Raw genomic sequence first — 22,122 nt, 5'->3', positions numbered from 1 at the left:
TCAATAGAGAAAATAAAAAAATAAAAGAAACAGTTATCGATCTACAAGCTCGTAGCATGCGTGATAATCTGGTATTTTCTGGTATTCCAGAAGCCGCTGGAGAGGACGCGGAGACCACGGTAAAAAGCTTCATCAAAACCCACCTGAAGCTGCCGGAGGACACTGTGAAGAACATCGTCTTCGATTGGGTACATCGCCTCGGCCCCATTCGGGCTACGGCCGGGAGACCACGTCCTATCGTGGCCAAATTCGGCCACTTCAAACAAAAGCAACATGTGAAAAGCCGCGGCAGGGAATTAAAAGGAACGGACTTCAGCGTGAACGACCAGTTCCCCAAAGAGATCTTGGAACGACGCAGGGTCCTCTTCCCAATCCGACGCGGCTTTATCCAGAAGGGCTCCCGCGCTGTCATCGCTGTGGACCGGCTGTACGTGGACGGACAGCTCCACCGCGACCCCAACATCACTCCGTGGCTGTATTAACCTCACACCAGATAAGAATCAGCTACACCCTTTCCCTATCCACACACACTAACTTGCATTAACATCTGTTTAACTTACCAGTATCAAATCGCATCTTAAAGTGTGATTTCATAGCAGAATTAACACCGTCACTCTCCGTCAGTGATTTAATTGGAATGTTTACGTTTTGTTTGTTTTTTGTTTTTTTCTTCTCGTTTTTTTTCCTCTCTTTTCCCCCTCTTGGATTTATGCTGCTCACCCCTGTCCTTGGTTTCTTTCTTTATTCCTTTCACTGCCTCGATCACCTGCTTCGACACTCATCCGCAAACATCCTTTATTTCGACACATTCGCACCATGCGCTCAACGGCAGCACATTTACTTCAGTCCGACAGCGCACACAGTTGTTTAGGATACACACACTTAAGCCAAGCCTACTCATATTAGTAACTATGCATACACAAAGTCAGACTCAGGGAGCATCTCGCCACACATTTTTTCTCTCTCTCCTTCTCTTTATTTATGAACAAGTGACGTATTCTCTCCACCTGTCTAAGCGACGCACACAGCATACATCCCTAGTTATACACAAACATCCATGGGTACACGTGAGGTTCATTACATGGAATATAAATGGAGCTGGCTCCAGAGTAAAGAGGTTAAAAATATTTAACCAACTCAAAAAACTACAGGCAGATGTTGTCCTTTTACAAGAGACCCACAGACCTCTTAGAGGTTCGAATGAACTTAAAACACCTGAGTTTCCTAATGTGTTCTCAGCTTGTTATAATTCTAGACAAAGGGGAGTAGCAATTTTAATACATAAAAATATTAATTTCACAGTACTCGATACAGTTATAGATCCAGAGGGCAGATTCTTAATCATTAAACTATCTATACTTGATAAAAAGCTATGTATTGCAAGTGTATATGGTCCAAATGTTGATGATCCCTCATTCTTTCACGGTTTTTTCAGTGCACTCTCTGAACACTTAGATGGCACACTTGTTCTTGGAGGTGACCTCAACCTTGGACTAAATGAAGACATGGATAGGCTCAATACAGCGGGAACTCAGCGTAATTGGCAGTCCACAAATATAATCAAACAGTATATGAGCGACTTTGGTCTTTGCGATGCATGGCGCTCCCTTCACCCCACCAGTAAGGAATATACTTTTTTCTCACATGTCCATCACTCCTACTCTCGTCTGGATTATTTTTTGGTCAGCAGCTCACTGCTGAACGACATTTCAGACACTGAGATTCACCCTATAGCTGTCAGCGATCATGGTCCTGTATCTTTAACACTAATGCACAAGAATAATACTACGCCAAGAAAAAAACTGGAGATTTAATATATCACTACTTAAAGATGAAGACTTTATTAAATATTTTAAAAAAGAGTGGACTTCATATTTGGACTATAATGACACTCCCGAAACATCAGCTTCTGTTCTATGGGAAGCAGGGAAAGCTGTGATGAGAGGTAAAATAATTTCTTTCTCATCACATAAAAAGAAAAAAGAAAACAAAAATATTCAGGAATTAGAAAAAAACATCAAATCACTAGAAGAAGCCTACGCGTCCCACCAAGATCAGGAAACATTGAACAAAATACGCAAAACAAAACTAGAATTAAATGAGATAATTGATAAGAAAACAAAATTCTTAGTACAAAGACTACGCCTACAAAATTATGAACATGGTAATAAATCCGGTCAATTTCTAGCAAACCAGCTAAAAATAAATAAAGAAAAAACAACTATATGTGCTGTTCAAGATTCATCTGGGAACACAATATATGATCCGATACAAATAAACAACATTTTCAGGGATTTCTATAAAACGTTGTATTCACCACAAATAAACCCATCTAAAAAAGAAATTGATCAGTTTTTGGACAACATAACTCTTCCAAAATTATTGGACACTCAAGCAATGGCACTGGATTCACCACTGACACCAGGTGAACTCCAGGAAGCCCTGATAAGTATGCCCAATAATAAGGCTCCAGGTCCAGACGGCTTTCCTGCAGAATTCTACAAAGAATTCTGGTCGATTCTAGCACCAGTTTTCTACAGAACGTTGTTGGAAATTAAAGAAAAGGGCAGACTTCCATCAAATATGAATTCTGCAAACATTAATCTCCTGCTAAAACCAGGCAAAGACCCTGTATATCCCTCAAGCTATCGTCCAATATCCCTTATAAATGTAGACCTTAAAATAATCTGCAAAGCTCTCTCAAAGAGACTGGAGAAAATAACCCCCCTCTTAATTCATCCTGACCAAACTGGTTTCATAAAAGGTAGGCACTCATCAACAAATACACGTAGACTACTTAATTTGATAGACTACTCATACAGTAAAAACCTAGAAACTACAATATTCTCTTTAGATGCAGAAAAAGCATTTGACAGAGTTAACTGGAAATTTCTATTTGCAACTTTACACAAATTTGGTTTTGGATCCTCTTTCATAAACTGGTTAAAAATATTATATAATTCCCCAACAGCTTGTGTCAAAACAAATGACCAAACATCCTCCACCTTCTGTCTGCTGAGGGGCAGCAGGCAGGGATGCCCACTCTCCCCTTCACTGTTTGCAATTTTTATCGAACCACTAGCAGCAGCAATTAGACAGAATTCAGTAATTAAGAGCATAAAATGCAAGAACGTGGAACATAAAATCAGCCTTTATGCGGATGATGTGTTACTCTTTCTCCAAAATTCACAAACCAATATCTCTGGGGTGATTGAATTGATAAACTCTTTTGCAAGAATATCAGATTACTCAATTAACTGGTCAAAATCTACAGTTCTACCGATTAATTGCTCCCTCCATAATTCCTCTTCTACACCACTGCAATCAGGAAATATAAAATATTTAGGTATTAATGTTTCTCCCAAGCTTGCAGATCTAACTAAATTAAACCATATCCCACTTTTAAAGAAGGTAGAAGATGATCTGGCTAGATGGAAATGTCTACCCATATCACTCATGGGAAGGGTTGCCGCTATAAAAATGATGGTCTTACCAAAAATAAATTATTTATTCTCAATGATCCCAACTAAACCGCCACAAGATTGGTTCAGATCTCTAGATTCATGTATGTCCAAATTCCTTTGGAAAAATAAACCCCCACGTATAAGCTTAAAAACACTACAAAAGACCAAGGATAAAGGAGGACTAGAACTGCCTAACTTTCAGCACTACTTCTTAGCCAACAGGCTTCAGTTTATCTCAGGATGGCTAAAACATACCCTCTTAGATGAACCTTGGCTAGATGTAGAACAAGCACTCTGCAATAATCTAGAGATCTGAGACCTACCATTTATCAGCTCAAACATCCAACGACATGAATGCTTTAAAAGCGTCAACATCAGCTCTTCTCTGACAGCATGGTAGGAGTTTCTAAAATTGACGGAGTTTTCATTAATCCCATGCAAACGTACACCTATCTGGAGCAACCCTGACATATTACAAAACAATAATATGATAAACTTTTCAGATTGGAGTGGTAAAGGAATCAAATATTTAGAACATATACTAGAAGGAACAGAATTTATTTCATTTGACGGACTAGTTACACAATATGGGATCAACAAGAAAATATTTTTAGAATATCAACAAATTAAATCCATAGTAAAAAAGAAATTTAAACCGGGTCAAGTTGAACTACAAACACCACCAAGTGTGGTTCAATTTCTTACTCTTAAAACCCCCAAATTACTATCCAAAATATACAGAATGCTTTCTAAAACAGATGAATCAATATCACTTCCTATTGCAAAATGGGAAGCGGATTTATCAGTTAACTTAGACCTAAACTTCTGGTCTCAGATTTGCTTAAAAACCTTTCATCTAATTAGAAATCCCAGTCTTCAATTAATTCAATACAAAATATTACATAGAGTGCACTATACAGGTCATCGGATGTTCAAGATGGGCTTTACGTCTACCAACAACTGCTCACACTGCCAAACCAATTCACCGGACAATTATATCCACGCTCTTTGGTTCTGTCCACCAGTTCAGAAGTTTTGGCGCGAGATATGTGAAGACTTATCGAAGTGTCTGAAATGTAACATTCCAACTTCCCCCTTAGTGTGTTTGTTGGGCAGCTTAGATAATGTCACTTCAGAAAAGAATATAGCCCATATGGTTTTCACTGCCCTATGCATAGCCAAGAAAACAGTCCTCATGAACTGGAAAAATAAAAATAATCTTAATTCTAACCAATATAGAAATTATCTATTAGATTACATTAGTCTTGATACAGCCTCTGCCACCACATCAGATCAATTGCTCTGGGCTCCTTTGATCAGCTCCATCACCTAGTGGGGGTGGGGGGTCATAGTTTGGTCCCGCCTTCACTGTTGTGATTGGTGTGGGGGTAGGGACAGGCTTAGGGCGTCGGGGGGTTCCCCGGAGGCATCTTCCTTGGGGGGCTCAACCCGGGGTAGCGGTCATGTCCGGTTAGGGGCTCTGTTGGCTCTCATGTGACTGTTTCCTCGCGGCTGCGTGCAGCGGGGCTAGGGGAGGGTCTGTGCTGACGGACGTGGGTTACTGACCTGGTAGCCTGGCTGCCCCTGGGTGGGTCCGGGATGGGCGTGAGGTTCTTGGGGCACTCCGTCTCTGGGCCCCCTTTCCCTGGCTAGGAGGAGGAGTTGGCCGTCCGATTGCGGTCTGGAGTGTGGGGCCTCCCTGCTGCTGCGGAGTCGGGGCGGTCTGCCTCCCCCCACCGCAGGGAAAAGGGTAACACCACCTGGGTCTGGGTGCAGTTCCCTCCTCCAGGGGCAAGGGTACCTAGACCCGGTTTGTAGAGTACGCTTGGGGAGTGTGATCGTGTGTACAGCGTCTCTTTATGTCTGTCTCCACGTTGGTTGAGTGTGGAGTAAGTGCATATGAGAGCATGAGGGTGGGAATGGATGTTTGTATCTGTGTGTGCCTGTATTTCTGTGTCTATATGTCAGGTTGGGTGTCAGGCACCACCTCTCTGGGGACATCTTAGGCCCTCCAAGGTTTGGAGGCCTATCTCCCCCTACCACCACTTCCCCTGCCAGTGGCGGACTCCCTCAGACATCGGTGCGTTGGTGGTTCTTTGTGTCCGGGGATGGGCGTCCAGGTACTCACCGGCTCACTCCTTGGCGGCCGCTTATCGGGGCCTGGAGCCTGGGGCTCGCTCGGGCCACTTCGGAGGTGGGGTGCCCCCTCTCGGCCTGGGGCTCGGTCACTCAAGCACAGCTGGCTGCCGGCGGAGCTCACGGGCGCGTCACTGCAACTCCCCCTGGCTTCTGCTCCGCAGCTGCTGAGTGAGCCCTCATCTGGGACTCTCCTCAGCTCTTTCTGGGACAGTGGCGCGGCTGCCCCTCTGTTGGTCTTCCTTGGTCTCTTGTGTTCTGGGGGCCTCTAGATGTCTGGAGTTTTGATCTCCTCCATACCTGCTTCATGCCCTGGAGGACGGGGCTGTGGCCCCCCCACACCCTCTAGCAGATTATTACATGAAGGAACCTTTTAAAAAAAAACAAAAAACAAGCGCGTCCATGCTCACAGGTGTACACACGGGTGATCACACCCACAAACTACACCCTTTTTGGCTCCTACCTCAAAGCAGACTGTGTTCTGTTGATCTTATGTGCTGCACAATAATGTTTAACATTTAGTATTTACTGTCATATTTCCATATATCATAATGATGTTGTTTATTCTATTACTCTTGTTCTCTTCTGCTTGTTTTCTTTTTTCTTTCTCAGCAGGTGATCCAGGTGATTGATATATGCTTTTTTTTTCTTTTTTTTTCTGCTCATTCTGTTGGTTTTTGTCTTTTGCCCTTCTCCCTCGTCCCTCTTCTCAGCTGTTTCTCTTTCCCTCTTTCTTTCTCCCCTTCTTTCCCCCAGTCAAGTCTGTCCTGTATTCAGTAAGTGAAAATAAAATAAACAAAAAAAAAAGAAAAGAAAAAGAAAATCATGTTTTTCTTGAAGGATGCAGACTTCTTCCTGTACCACTGCTTGAAGGTGTCTTCCAGAAACTGGCAGTAGGACTGGGAGTTGAGCTTGACTCCATCCTCAACCCGAAAAGGCCCCACAAGCTCATCTTTGATGATTAGGGATGGGTATCGAAAACCGGTTCTTGTTGAGAACTGGTTCCCACTGTTTCAATTCCTTGGAATCGTTTGCCACTTTTAAAAACGATTCCCTTATCGATTCCAGTCGCCCCGAATGACGTCATCACATTGAGTAGCGTCTTTTACCCAGTAGGAAACACGGCGCCTGAGCGGCACAAACGCTCAAAAGTTTGGTTACACTTTATGAGAAAGGATGACAACAGGGCAACGTGCAATACTTGCAAAGTAGAGATTTCATCAAAGGGAGGAAACACTACGAATATGCAAAAGCATTTGCTCAAAAAACACGCGATTGCTTTCAACGAATGTCGTGTTTTTGATCCGCTCCGGACTAGCGAAGCTCAACCCAGCAGCAGCGGTAGCGTTTCCACGTCCTCTCCTGTTAATACTGCAGGTAACTAATCAATTAGCATTGCATATTATGTTAGCGCGATTTACCTTATTACAAAACCTGCTATTACTGTGCGTTGCATTTAGATAACCATGATGAGAGAGACAGAGTCTGGCTGGCTCAGATGCTGGCAGTTCTCGCTGCAGTCTACCGGTAGCGTCTCCTTTCAGGCCAGGATAGACGAATGTCACCCAGCAGTGTCTAAGTTTGTGGTCAAAGGCTTGCACCCATTTGCCACAGCAGATGCCCCCGATTTCACTTTGGTAAGTGAATGTGTTTAATTGTAGGCAGGGACATTACTGGATATTCTTGTGTAATTGCTACAGAATAATTTATGTTAAACTTTGTTATTGCTACAGGAGAATATTTATTTTATTATTTTACATATACATTTTTTTCCTGGGGACCCTGTGACACCCCATTGAAGAGCCGTAGGCTGGATTTCTTAAGATCTCACTGTTGGGTTTGTAAGGCCATGTTACTCCTAAATTTCTATCTTGTTCAAAGAGAAGATATAAAACACAGTTCTAAGCTAATCGACTTTAGTGTTCTCCTTTTTTAAAAAGAATCGAATCGTTAAACAGAATCGAAAATGGAATCGGAATCGTTAAAATCTTATCAATACCCATCCCTATTGATGATACCAGCCCAAACCAGTACTCCACCTCCACCTTGCTGGCGTCTGAGTCGGACTAGAGCTCTCTGCCCTTTACCAATCCAGCCACGGGCCCATCCATCTGGCCCATCAAGACTCACTCTCATTTCATCAGTCCATAAAACCTTAGAAAAATCAGTCTTGAGATATTTCTTGGCCAAGTCTTGACGTTTCAGCTTGTGTGTCTTGTTCAGTGGTGGTCGTCTTTCAGCCTTTCTTACCTTGGCCATGTCTCTGAGTATTGCACACCTTGTGCTTTTGGGCACTCCAGTGATGTTGCAGCTCTGAAATATGGCCAAACTGGTGGCAAGTGGCATCTTGGCAGCTGCACGCTTGACTTTTCTCAGTTCATGGGCAGTTATTTTGCGCCTTGGTTTTTCCACACGCTTCTTGCGACCCTGTTGACTATTTTGAATGAAACGCTTGATTGTTCGATGATCACGCTTCAGAAGCTTTGCAATTTTGAGACTGCTGCATCCCTCTGCAAGATATCTCACTATTTTTGACTTTTCTGAGCCTGTCAAGTCCTTCTTTTGACCCATTTTGCCAAAGGAAAGGAAGTTGCCTAATAATTATGCACACCTGATATAGGGTGTTGATGTCATTAGACCACACCCCTTCTCATTACAGAGATGCACATCACCTAATATGCTTAATTGGTAGTAGGCTTTCGAGCCTATACAGCTTGGAGTAAGACAACATGCATGAAGAGGATGATGTGGACAAAATACTCATTTGCCTAATAATTCTGCACTCCCTGTATAAGCATACAGATGACGATTAGCCAATGAGTGTAATTGCTCATGTTGGATCTTGTGTAAAGTGTCTAGTTGGGACTTATGTAAATAGTAAAATTAGCACTTGTTGATATTCCTTTATTTTGGTTGAATGTTGTACTACCCAGTATTGTTTGTATTGTTGTATTACACATTTAATTTACTCTGTTCACATAAATATATAAGACTTTTATGTTCTCTTCCAACAGAAACCACACCATTACTTCAACACAGGGCATATAGAATTCTACGGCACGTTAAATCCCCTCACTGACATTATGGATGTGTAACTTGGATTCTTGTTCAATAAATGAGTGAACGACAGATACCCGAGTGGAAGTGGATTTGTGGATAAGCCATCTGTTCTTATCAGACAACCCTGCTGAAATTGTGGATTCATAGTGTCAGCACCTTATCATCTTCATCATTCATAGTCAGGAGGTCAAGTCCGCCTCTCTTAAAGTGACATCTTCGATTACACTTTCCCGTTCCCTGGTCGTGTCGGTATATCGATCGATCGATAGATAGTTGACTGAATAACTAGCCACTACTCAATAACTATCTATCTATCTATCTATCTATCTATCTATCTATCTATATATATATATATATATATATATATATATATATATATATATATATGTATATATATATATATATATATATATATATATATATATATATATATGTAAAGTAATTCATTATTATCAGGATGTCCAAAAAACTCACTGAAAAGCCTTCAGCTAATCCAAAATGCTGCAGCAAGAGTCCTGACAGGGACTAGAAAGAGAGAGCAGATTTCTCCTGTTTTGGCTTCCCTTCATTGGCTTCCTGTTAAATCCAGAATTGAATTCAAAATCCTGTTCCTCACATACAAGGTCTTAAATAATCAGGCCCCATCTTATCTTAATAACCTTGTAGTACCATATCACTCTATTAGAGCACTTCGCTCTCGCTCTGCAGGCCTACTTGTTGTTCCTAGAGTATTTAAAAGTAGAATGGGAGGCAGAGCCTTCAGTTTTCAGGCCCCTCTTCTGTGGAACCAGCTTCCAGTTTGGATTCAGGAGACAGACACTATCTCTACTTTCAAGATTAGGCTTAAAACTTTCCTTTTTGCTAAAGCATATAGTTAGGGCTGGATCAGGTGACCCTGAATCCTCCCTTAGTTATGCTGCAATAGACGTAGGCTGCCGGGGGATTCCCATGATGCATTGAGTTTTTCCTTTCCAGTCACCTTTCTCACTCACTATGTATTAACAGACCTCTCTGCATTGAATCATATCTGTTATTAATCTCTGTCCCTCTTCCACAGCATGTCTTTTATCCTGTCTTCCTTCTCTCACCCCAACCGGTCGCAGCAGATGGCCGCCCCTCCCTGAGCCTGGTTCTGCCGGAGGTTTCTTCCTGTTAAAAGGGAGTTTTTCCTTCCCACTGTTGCCAAAGTGCTTGCTCATAGGGGGTCATATGATTGTTGGGTTTTTCTCTGTATCTATGAAGCGCCTTGAGGCGACTTATGTTGTGATTTGGCGCTATATAAATAAAATTGAATTGAATTGAATTGAATTCGGAACCGCTACATCAATCACTACGGCCGTCTTCTTCTGTTTGACTACCACCACTATGTCCGGTTGGTTAGCCACCACCATTTTGTCCGTCTGTATCTGGAAGTCCCACAGGATCTTAGCTCAGTCATTCTCCACCACCCTTGGGGGCATCTCCCATTTTGACCTCGGGACTTCCAGGTTATACTCGGCACAGATGTTCCTGTACACTATGCCGGCCACTTGGTTGTGGCGTTCCATGTATGCCTTGCCTGCTAGCATCTTGCACCCTGCTGTTATGTGCTGGATTGTCTCTGGGGCATCTTTACACAGCCTGCACCTGGGGTCTTGCCTGGTGTGATAGACCCCAGCCTTTATGGATCTTGTACTCAGAGCTTGTTCTTGTGCTGCATGATTAGTGCCTCTGTGCTGTCTTTCAGTCCAGCTTTGTCCAGCCACTGGTAGGATTTCTGGATATCAGCCACCTCCTCTATCTGCCGGTGGTACATACCGTGCAGGGGCCTGTCCTTCCATGATGGTTCCTCGTCTCCCTCCTCTTTCTTGGGTTTCTGCTGCCTGAGGTATTCACTGAGCACTCGGTCAGTTGGGGCCATCTTCCCAATGTATTCTTGGATGTTCGTTGTCTCATCCTGGACTGTGGTGCTGACACTCACCAGTCCCCGGCCCCCTTCCTTCCGCTTAGCGTACAGCCTCAGGGTGCTGGACTTGGGGTGAAACCCTCCATGCATGGTAAGGAGCTTTCTTGTCTTTATATCAGTGGCTTCTATCTCCTCATTTGGCCAGCCTATTACCCCAGCAGGGTACCTGATCATGGGCAGGGCGTACGTGTTGATGGCCCGGATCTTGTTCTTACCAGCAGGGTACCTGATCATGGGCAGGGCGTACGTGTGTATGGCCCGGATCTTGTTCTTACCATTCTGCTGACTCCTCAGGACTTGCCTGACCCTCTGCAGGTACTTGGTGGTTGCAGCTTTTCTAGCGACCTCTTCATGGTTCCCATTCGCCTGCGGGATCCCCAGGTACTTGTAACTGTCCTCTATGCCTGCAATGTTGCCTTCTGGTAGTTTAATCCCCTCAGTTCTGACTACCTTCCCTCTCTTTGTTACCATCCGACTACACCTCTCCAGTCCGAACGACATTCCAATGTCATTGCTGTATAGCCTGGTAGTGTGGATCAGTGAATCGATGTCTCGTTCACTCTTGGCATACAGCTTGATGTCATCCATGTACAGGAGGTGGCTGACAACTGCTCTGTTCCGTAGTCGGTATCCGTAGCAGTCTTGTTAATGCTCTCACTGAGGGGGTTCAGGCCTATGCAGAACAGCAGTGGGGACAGAGCATCTCCTTGGTAGATCCCGCACTTGATGGTGACTTGTGCTATGGGCTTGGAGTTGGCCTCTGTTGTGCGCCACATCCCCATTGAGTTCCTGATGAAGGCTCTTAGGGTCCCATTGATCTTGTACAATTCTAGGCATTCCAGTATCCAGCTGTGGGGCATTGAGTCATAGGCCTTCTTGTAATCAATCCAGGCAGTGCACAGGTTGGTCAGTCTGGTCTTGCAGTCTCGGCTGACTGTTCTGTCTACCAGTAGCTGGTGTTTTGCGCCTCTGGTATTCTTGCCAATTCCTTTCTGTGTCCCGCTCATGTATTGACCCATGTGCCTGTTCATCTTAGCCGATATGATGCCTGGCAGGAGCTTCCATGTAGTACTGAGGCAGGTTATTGGTCGGTAGTTGGAGGGGACCGGTCCCTTCTTGGGGTCCTTGGGGATCAGGACCGTCCGACCTTCGGTTAGCCATTCCGGGTGTCTCTCGTTAACTAGCAGCTGGTTCATTTGTGCTGCCAGACGCTCGTGGAGTGCAGTCAGCTTCTTTAGCCAGTAGGCGTGAACCATGTCGGGCCCTGGTGCTGTCCAACTCTTCATACTGGAGACCCTTTCTTGGATATCTGCCACTGTGATGGTTACTGGACCCTGTTCAGGGAGGTCGCTGTGGTCTGCCCTCAGATCCACTAGCCACTGAGTATTGCCGTTATGGGTTGCGTCCTTCTCCCATATGCTCTTCCAGTATTGCTCGGTCTCCAGCCTTGGTGGTGCTGTTCTCTTATTGTTCCCTTGCCACTGAGAGTACACCTTTGCTGGTTCTGTGGAGAACAGCTGGTTTATTCTCCTGCCTTCTATCTCTCTGGTGTACCTCCTCAAGCGGCTGGCCAAGGCTGTGAGTCTTTGCTTGGCAGTTTCTAAGGCCTCAGGTATGGACAGCTTGTTGTATTTCTTATGCACCTTCTTTGTCGCACCTTTCTGCAACTCCGTTAGTTGGCTAACCTCCCTCCGTGTTACTTTGATCTTGCCCTCTAGCCTCCTTCTCCATGGAGGGTACTGCCCCTTGTGGCTGTTCAACTTGTACCCAAGCATCTCACTGATCACTGCTGCCGTATTGTAGATCAGCTTGTTAGTGTCGGTAATCGTGGTTGTAGGTATTGTCCGTAGTGCTGCATTAACATCATCTAGCAGACCTTCTGAGGGTACTTCACGTAATCTCGGTAGCCGGCTGCGGGGGATCCAGGTTTCAAACTTGGCCATGTATATATATAATATATATATATATATATAGAGAGAGAGATATCCACTTGATAGTTGACTGAATAACTATCCACCTGTTTTACGTTTTTCTTGGCCTTCAGACAATAATTCCTGTTTCTATAGTGTTGGACAGGACAGTCAAAGAGCAGAACAAAAGAAAAACGAAAAAACTATGCAAAAACATCAACAGGTCATCTACTAATGAGTAGCTTCGTTGTTTGATCCCTGGCTGCTCCAGTCTTCATGCAAATATCCTCCAACTTGCTCTCCGATGCGTGAATGTGTGTGGATGTTAGGTAGAAAGCATTCATGTAGAAAAAGCATAGAAAAAGGAGCTTGTATGAATGGGTATGAATGTGGCATGTTGTATAAAGTGCTTTCAGTTCTCAGGTAGAGCAGAAAATTGCCCTATAAGTCCATTTACTATTTATCATTTGTTTCACCCTTTGATGCATAAATTACTTTAACTTCAATCAGGATTTTTTCTTAAGTATTTTTATTTATCTTTACGCATGAAAAGATAAATGGTTGGATGAATCCGTATCACAACCTTAACCGAGTATTCTGCAGCTGACGCCCTAATCTGACTGTCTCACTGTGACATCTCTTTAGCTCACTGTCTTCAAGTATATATTTTGGCTCTGTATTCTTGGTGTAAAGAGTTGCTTCCTGTGATATTTTTGTGTTTTGTTGTCACCTATAGTGCTAAGTGTTCTTGGTGGTATTTTCACACAACAGCACCCAGAGATTACTTATCACCTAAACGCTGTGGGCAGCCTTTGTGTTTCCTTTTCTTTTGCATCAGTATTTTTGTATGCACAGTTCTTCTTTCCAGTTTCATTGTGACTTGCACTATTCAGTAATACTACTGCCATTGTTTTTTTTTTCTTAAAACAATGTAATTACATCACTGAATTACTGTTTAGAAGTTGTATATTGAAGCTCTAAAAATGTAAAGGCTTTTACCACTATGAGGTTCCACATGCGAGCAGCTTCGGCCACCAGTGTGGACACAGAGCTGCAGCCTGGCATCAACACGATTTTGATAGGCTCTGTGTACAGAAGGTCATACAGCAGCTTGGTGGCCTCACCAGGATCACACTATAGGGACACAAACACACAAGACATGTTTGTCAGCATACATTGTTCCAAACAACTTTACATATGATAACACTAAATAAATAACTGTTCATAGGTACAATTAAGTCCATAAGTATTTGGTCAAAGAAATTTTTTTGTGATGTTGCCTCTGTTCACCACCACTGAACTTTAAATCAAACATCAAGATGCACTTACATTTTTTTAGTTAAGGGTTTAACAAAAGTATTTAGGTAACTATTCGGGAATTAAAATAAGGCTAAAAAATAATGGCATAAAAAAACAGAATTTTAAATGTAAGGAATTAAATCTGGATGCGTCATGACTGCGCGTGGCAGGCAAGAATGGTGGACCCAAAGTGCAGACTCACAGAGGCAAAAAGGTGAACTCAATGCAGCTTTATTGCTGAATGCCAAAAAAAATAACTAAACTGAAAATACAAATAAACTAGGTAGGCAGGCTGACAGACGGAACACATAGTACAAGATGATAAAGATCATTACACAGACCAAGGAAAACACACGGCTTAAATACAGGGAGCCATCAGGTAATGGGAGACAAGAGGGGGACACAGGTAGGACAAATCAGACCTAACAACACAAGGAAAACAAAACTAGAAACACTGACATGAGACAAAGCCCTTCAAAGTAAAACAGGAAATATAACACAGAGACACGAGAAGGGGACACAGCTGACAGGAGAGACAGGGCAACCATGAAACAGAGACAGAAACCAGGAGACTAAGAACTCTAACATAGAAACCAAAAGACTAGAAATTTTAAATAATGACAAAATCAAAGTGCAATAATAATGCAAAACTCAAAACACTGGGTCAACAACCCAGGTACCCTAACAGGATGAAAAAATTTTTGACCACGTCTAGAACTCATGGATATCACCAAATGCTGTACGTCCCCCTTAAGATGTTCTAGCAGGTCTTTACCGCAGCTGTCTTACGCTCCTGCTTGTTTGTGGGTTTCTGTGCCTTCAGTTATGTTTTCTGTAACTGAAAAGCCTGCAGGGGGTAGACATTAGATGATTGTCTTGTCCGCTCAAAAATCTCTCTCTCTTTTTTTCCCTTGAATTGCTTTTCACTGTTTTGGGTCATTATTCAATTGCACTGAGAGAGATGCTGTCTGATTACTTTAAAACATTTGGCTGAATCGTAGCATAGCCTTCAGAATTCATCCCCACTACTTCTATCAGCAGTCACATCATCAGTAAACACAAGCGACCCAGTTCCAATAGCAGACATACATGCCTGTACCATAACACGGAGGGATAGTGACATAAAGAAATTTTTAATCCACCCAGCTTAAAAGTAAGGTTAACTTTTTTGTCTTTCTGGGTTGTTGGAGGATGGTGGATAATTGCAGTCAAGCACTAAACAAAAAACAAAACAAAACAAAAAAAAAACAGAAAAAAACTCAGAACAAATTAATGTGGAAGGACACTAAGCATAGGATATATCAAAAATATGATACACGGTTTGCTGAATGTAGAACTAAAATATATTAACCAATTTAAAATGTGTTTTCTTCTGTATATGTACAGAGAGCCAATAAAAAAAGGGTTGCAAAGGGGCGATGTGAGGCACGTTCCAAGGTCACCTCAACCAGAGCCATGGCGGGCTCATCTGGTGAAGCAGACAGAGCATCTACCCATGTGTTTCTGGAGAATGCATATACCCACCAGTCAGATCCCATCATCTTGACTGTCATATTACAAATGATGCCTGACTTTCTCTTTATAGCCTATAGTCAATGAAATCAATAAACCATTTATATGATAATGATGAGTGTGGTAATCATTAAACATTTAACAGAGAGTTCACAAACAATGAAATTAATGTTTATACAAATCTGTGTATCATCACACAGGTTTGAGCCATAAAAAGGGGTTTGCATAGCCATGCCTAACTGACATTTTCTTACACACTGATCAATAAGACCTGGTGCCCAAAACTTTTAGGTTGATTCAGTGACATATCTTTTAAAAGAGAGCATACTGATATAACCATAAGTGATGTACCAATACCAGCTTAAACATGAACTGTATATCAAAGGTTGGAATTGTGACATTAAAAAAATAATGATTGCTTAAAGAAATTTAATTTGTAGTTCTAAATAAATTCTAAATGCATTTAAGACATTTTTTACTCACTGTATGTCTCTTCCACGATGTTATTTCTCTCTCCAACAACGCAGGTTACAATTACATTAGCATGACCAAGTATGCAAATTAGACGATGACGTCATTTAGCGACTTCTAGCGATTTTCCTTACTGAGGATTTGGCAACGCTGGCGCGATGTGTTCAGTTGATGTTGGAGAGGAATAAAGAAGGATGGAAGAAAGAGTTTCTACCATCAGCGTTTTGGCGCCAGAGTGCGTCGCTGCCTGCCGCCTTGCGCTTTTACGGCCCAGGGAAACGGACCCGCCAGCGAGCTGTAGCAGCCATGACCGCTGGCAATACAGAAAGGCTGCTCTTCATACAGGGAGTGCAGAATTATTAGGCAAGTTGTATTTTTGAGGAATAATTTTATTATTGAACAACAACCATGTTCTCAATGAACCCAAAAAACTCATTAATATCAAAGCTGAATGTTTTTGGAAGTAGTTTTTAGTTTGTTTTTAGTTTTAGCTATTTTAGGGGGATATCTGTGTGTGCAGGTGACTATTACTGTGCATAATTATTACGCAACTTAACAAAAAACAAATATATACCCATTTCAATTATTTATTTTTACCAGTGACACCAATATAACATCTCCACATTCACAAATATACATTTCTGACATTCAAAAACAAAACAAAAACAAATCAGCGACCAATATAGCCACCTTTCTTTGCAAGGACACTCAAAAGCCTGCCATCCATGGATTCTGTCAGTGTTTTGATCTGTTCACCATCAACATTGCGTGCAGCAGCAACCACAGCCTCCCAAACACTGTCCCGAGAGGTGTACTGTTTTCCCTCCTTGTAAATCTCACATTTGATGATGGACCACAGGTTCTCAATGGGGTTCAGATCAGGTGAACAAGGTGGCCATGTCATTAGTTTTTCTTCTTTTATACCCTTTCTTGCCAGCCACGCTGTGGAGTACTTGGACGCGTGTGATGGAGCATTGTCCTGCATGAAAATCATCTTTTTCTTGAAGGATCCAGACTTCTTCCTGTACCACTGCTTGAAGAAGGTGTCTTCCAGAAACTGGCAGTAGGACTGGGAGTTGAGCTTGACTCCATCCTCAACCCGAAAAGGCCCCACAAGCTCATCTTTGATGATACCAGCCCAAACCAGTACTCCACCTCCACCTTGCTGGCGTCTGAGTCGGACTGGAGCTCTCTGCCCTTTACCAATCCAGCCACGGGCCCATCCATCTGGCCCATCAAGACTCACTCTCATTTCATCAGTCCATAAAACCTTAGAAAAATCAGTCTTGAGATATTTCTTGGCCCAGTCTTGACGTTTCAGCTTGTGTGTCTTGTTCAGTGGTGGTCGTCTTTCAGCCTTTCTTACCTTGGCCATGTCTCTGAGTATTGCACACCTTGTGCTTTTGGGCACTCCAGTGATGTTGCAGCTCTGAAATATGGCCAAACTGGTGGCAAGTGGCATCTTGGCAGCTGCACGCTTGACTTTTCTCAGTTCATGGGCAGTTATTTTGCGCCTTGGTTTTTCCACACGCTTCTTGCGACCCTGTTGACTATTTTGAATGAAACGCTTGATTGTTCGATGATCACGCTTCAGAAGCTTAGCAATTTTGAGACTGCTGCATCCCTCTGCAAGATATCTCACTATTTTTGACTTTTCTGAGCCTGTCAAGCCCTTCTTTTGCCCCATTTTGCCAAAGGAAAGGAAGTTGCCTAATAATTATGCACACCTGATATAGGGTGTTGATGTCATTAGACCACACCCCTTCTCATTACAGAGATGCACATCACCTAATATGCTTAATTGGTAGTAGGCTTTTGAGCCTATACAGCTTGGAGCAAGACAACATGCATGAAGAGGATGATGTGGACAAAATACTCATTTGCCTAATAATTCTGCACTCCCTGTAGAGGACTCGTGCTCCAGGAGACGTTTTGTCGTGGACTCCGGCTCCCAGAAGAGCCTCCTTCCCCCGACCGCTGCCGACAGACTAGCAGCGAATTGCGGGCCGCAGCTCATTGCAGCTAATGGCTCTCCCATCACAACGTTTGGGGAAAGGTTGGTGACTGTTTTCATGGCCGGGATTTCCAGTGGAACTTTGTTGTTGCCGCTAGCTCTGTACCTATTTTAGGTGCTGATTTTCTGTGTGCCCATGGACTGCTTGTCGATGTTGCAACAGACGTTTAATAGATGCTCTCTCGTTTTCTTCGCTACCCTGTTTTACTCGGGATGCCGAGCCCCTGATTCGGGCTAATGTAGTGATCTCCGGGGATGCTTTTCAGCGTTTGCTTTTATAGTTTCCTTCGCTGTCTGTCCCTAATTTCTCTAGCACGGTAACGAAACACGGGGTTGAGCATTATATTCCCATGGTCGGGCCCCTGGTGTTCGCGCACGCCGCCTCGACTCCGCGAAACTGTCCGTTGCTCGGGAAGACCCGAGCGATGGACAGTTTGCAGTCATGGAGCGCCTTGGCGCCTCCTCCTTGAATCGCTACCTTATCGTGGTGGAGGGGTTTGTGTGTCACAGGGATCCCAGGGGCTATGTTGGCCCTGGGTGAGGGACCAGACAAAGAGTGATTCATAAGACCCTTATGAAAAGGACACCGAGGGAACAGTTTACCCTGCCCGGGATAGGGTTACTGGGGCCTCGCCCTGGAGCCAGGCCCGGGGAGGGTGCCCGAGGGCGAGTGTCTGGTGGCCGGGCCTTAGTCCATGGGGCCCGGCCGGGCACAGCCCGAAGAGGAGACATGGGCCCATCCTCCCGCAGGCCCACCACCCGCAGGAGGCGCCATAGGGGTCGGGTGCATTGTGTGCCGGGTGGCGGCCAGGAGCGGAGGCCCTGGTGGACTGACCCCCGGCTGCCAAGACTGGCAATAGGGACATGGAATGTCACCTCTCTGGTGGGGAAGGAGCCTGAGTTGGTGCGTGAGGTTGAGAGGTACCGGCTAGATATAGTCGGGCTCACCTCTACACATGGCTTGGGCTCTGGAACCAGTCTCCTGGAGAGGGGCTGGACTCTGTCTCAGCCTGGAGTTGCCCTTGGTGAGAGGCGGCGGGCTGGGGTGGGTATCCTAATATCCCCTCGGCTTGCTGCCGGTACGTTGGGGTTTTTCCCGGTGGACGAGAGGGTTTGTTCCCTGCGCCTTAGGGTCGGGGAACGGGTCCTGACTGTCATCTGCGCTTATGCGCCGAGTGGCAGTTCAGAGTACCCAGCCTTCTTAGAGTCCCTGGGGGGGGTGGGGGGGTGGGGTGGGGGGTGCTGGAGGGTGCTCCACCTGGAGACTCTGTTGTCCTGCTGGGAGACTTCAATGCTCACGTGGGTAACGACAGCGAGACCTGGAGGGGCGTGATTGGGAGGAACGGCCTCCCTGATCTGAACCCGAGCGGTGCTCTGTTATTGGACTTCTGTGCTAATCACAGTTTGGCCATAACGAACACCCTGTTCGAACATAAGAGTGTCCATAAGTGCACGTGGCACCAGGACGCTCTAGGCCGTAGGTCGATGATTGATTTTGTAATCGTATCAGCAGACCTGCGACCATATGTTCTGGACACTCGGGTAAAGAGAGGGGCTGAGCTGTCAACTGATCACCACCTGGTGGTGAGTTGGATCAGGTGGCGGGGGAAGACGCTGGACAGACCTGGTGCACCTAAACGCGTAGTGAGGGTGTGCTGGGAACGTCTAGCAGAGGCCCCAGTCCGCGAGATCTTCAACGCACACCTCCGGCAGAGCTTCAACAGCATTCCGAGGGAGACTGGGGACATTGAGTCCGAATGGACCATGTTCAGCGTCTCCATTGCCGAAGCTGCTGCATTGAGCTGCGGCCGCAAGGTGGTTGGTGCCTGCCGTGGTGGTAATCCCCGAACCAAATGGTGGACACCAGAGGTGAAGGGAGCCACTAGGCTGAAGAAGGAGTCCTATCGGGCTTGGTTAGCCTGTGGGACTCCGGAGGCAGCCGACAGGTATCGACAGGCCAAGCGGAATGCGGCTCGGGCAGTGGCTGAAGCAAAAACTCGGGTGTGGGAGGAGTTCGGAGAGGCCATGGAAAAAGACTTTCGGACTGCCTCGAAGAGATTCTGGCAAACCGTCAGACGTCTCAGGAGGGGAAAGCGGTGCTCTACCTGCACTGTGTATAGTGCTGGCGGAGCGCTGCTGACGTCGACTGAGAAAATTGTCAGGCGGTGGAAGGAATACTTCGAGGACCTCCTTAATCCCACTGACACGTCTTCCGAGGAGGAAGCAGAGTCTGGGGATGAGGGGAATGACCCGCCAATTTCCGGGGGCGAGGTCACTGAGGCAGTTAAACAACTCCTTGGTGGCAGAGCCCCTGGTGTTGATGAGGTCCGCCCCGAGTTCCTGAAGGCTCTGGACGTTGTAGGGCTGTCCTGGTTGACACGCCTCTGCAATGTTGCGTGGAGATCAGGGGCAGTACCCGTGGACTGGCAGACCGGGGTGGTGGTCCCCATCTTTAAGAAAGGGGACCGGAGGGTGTGTTCCAACTACAGGGGGATCACACTCCTCAGCCTCCCTGGGAAAGTCTATGCCAGGGTGCTGGAAAGGAGAGTTCGTCCGTTAGTCGAACCTCGGATACAGGAGGAACAATGCGGTTTCCGTCCTGGTCGCGGAACACTGGACCAGCTCTTTATCCTCTCCAGGATACTTGAGGGTGCATGGGAGTTTGCCCAACCAGTCTACATGTGTTTTGTGGACTTGGAGAAGGCATTCGACCGTGTCCCTCGGGGTGTCCTGTGGGAGGTGTTGCGGGAATATGGGGTGTCTGGCCCATTGCTACGGGCCATTCGATCCCTATACAACCGTTGCAAGAGCTTGGTTCGCATTGCCGGCAATAAGTCGGACTCGTTCCCGGTGGGTGATGGGCTCCGCCAGGGCTGCCCTTTGTCACCGGTTCTGTTCATAATTTTTATGGACAGGCTTTCTAGGCGCAGCCAAGTGGCGGAGGGCTTTCGCTTTGGTGGCCTCAGAATCTCATCTCTGATTTTTGCAGATGATGTGGTTCTGTTGGCTTCATCGGGTGAGGGCCTCCAGCTCGCACTGGAACGGTTCGCAGCCGAGTGTGAAGCAGCGGGAATGAGGATCAGCACCTCCAAATCTGAGGCCATGGTTCTCAGCCGGAAAAGGGTGGAGTGCCCACTCCGGGTCGGGGATGAGTTCCTGCCCCAAGTGGAGGAGTTCAAGTATCTCGGGGTCTTGTTCGCGAGTGATGGGAGAAGGGAGCCGGAGATCGACAGACGGATTGGGGCTGCAGCTGCAGTAATGCGGACGCTGCACCGGTCCGTCGTGGTGAAGAGGGAGCTGAGTGTAAAAGCGAAGCTCTCAATTTACCGGTCGGTCTACGTCCCTACCCTCACCTATGGCCACGAGCTGTGGGTAGTGACCGAAAGAACGAGATCGCGGATACAAGCGGCAGAAATGAGCTTCCTCCGAAGGGTGGCTGGCCTCTCCCTTAGAGATAGGGTGAGAAGTTCGGCCATCCGGGAGGGGCTCAGAGTAGAGCAGCTGCTGCTCCACATCGAAAGGAGCCAGCTGAGGTGGTTCGGGCATCTGACAAGGATGCCCCCTGGGCGCCTCCTGGGTGAGGTGTTCCAGGCATGTCCCACCGGGAGGAGGCCCCGGGGCAGTCCCAGGACACGCTGGAGTGATTATATCTCTCGGCTGGCCTGGGAACGCCTTGGTATTCCCCCGGATAAGCTGGAGGAGGTGGCTGGGGAGAGGGAGGTCTGGGCCTCTTTGCTTAGGCTGCTGCCCCCGCGACCCGGCCCCGGACAAAGCAGATGAGGATGGATGGATGGATGGATGGATGGATGGAGCGCCTTGGCATTGTACAGCGCTCGAACAGCGCATGGGCTTCTCCGCTTCACATGGTGCCCAAATCGGACGGTCGGTGGTGGCCATGCGGAGATTTCCGCCGTTTAAATTGCCACAGAGAATGACCGTTACTCCATCCCCCACAATCAGGATTTTTCTGCCAATCTCGCCGCGTTGATGGGTTGATGACCAGCGTTTGGCAGCTCACAGCCTGATCATCAACCCTTCCAAGTGCCAGTTCGGGTTGCCTGTTCTGGATTTCCTCGGGCACCGCATTTCTGCTGAAGGTGTGGTTCCGTTGCCCGACAGAGTCCAGGCCGTTTCGGTTTTCCCGCGTCGGCCCTGCTGGCCCACCCGTTTCCGTCGGCGGAGATCGCGTTGACCACTGATGCGTCCGACGTGGCGGTGGGTGCCGTGTTGGAACAGCGGGTTTCAAGGCGGTACCCCTTGCGTCCACGACAGCGATGACGGTGGCCAGAGCATTTTTGTCAACGTGGGTTT

At 46.0% G+C, this 22,122-nt stretch overlaps 1 protein-coding gene across 3 annotated transcripts in view; it reads right to left on the bottom strand.

Moving 5' to 3' along the window:
- Positions 1-22,122, bottom strand: part of gabbr1b (gamma-aminobutyric acid (GABA) B receptor, 1b) — a 119,124-nt gene that overhangs the window by 79,467 nt on the left and 17,535 nt on the right. For all 3 annotated transcript variants that reach the window (XM_085396255.1, XM_085396253.1, XM_085396254.1), the window contains one exon: positions 13,515-13,649. In XM_085396255.1, the coding sequence (XP_085252381.1) occupies positions 13,515-13,649 (135 nt within the window). The remainder of the gene's footprint in view (positions 1-13,514; positions 13,650-22,122) is intronic.

This window comes from Rhamphochromis longiceps, linkage group LG22 (assembly GCF_057381845.1).
Source record: "Rhamphochromis longiceps isolate RC_006_pf linkage group LG22, R_longiceps_female_GT1.1, whole genome shotgun sequence".
Classification (NCBI taxonomy): Eukaryota; Metazoa; Chordata; class Actinopteri; order Cichliformes; family Cichlidae; genus Rhamphochromis; species Rhamphochromis longiceps.
The sequence above is the reverse complement of the archived record's forward strand: the minus strand, read 5'-3'. Positions and strand labels throughout refer to the sequence as shown.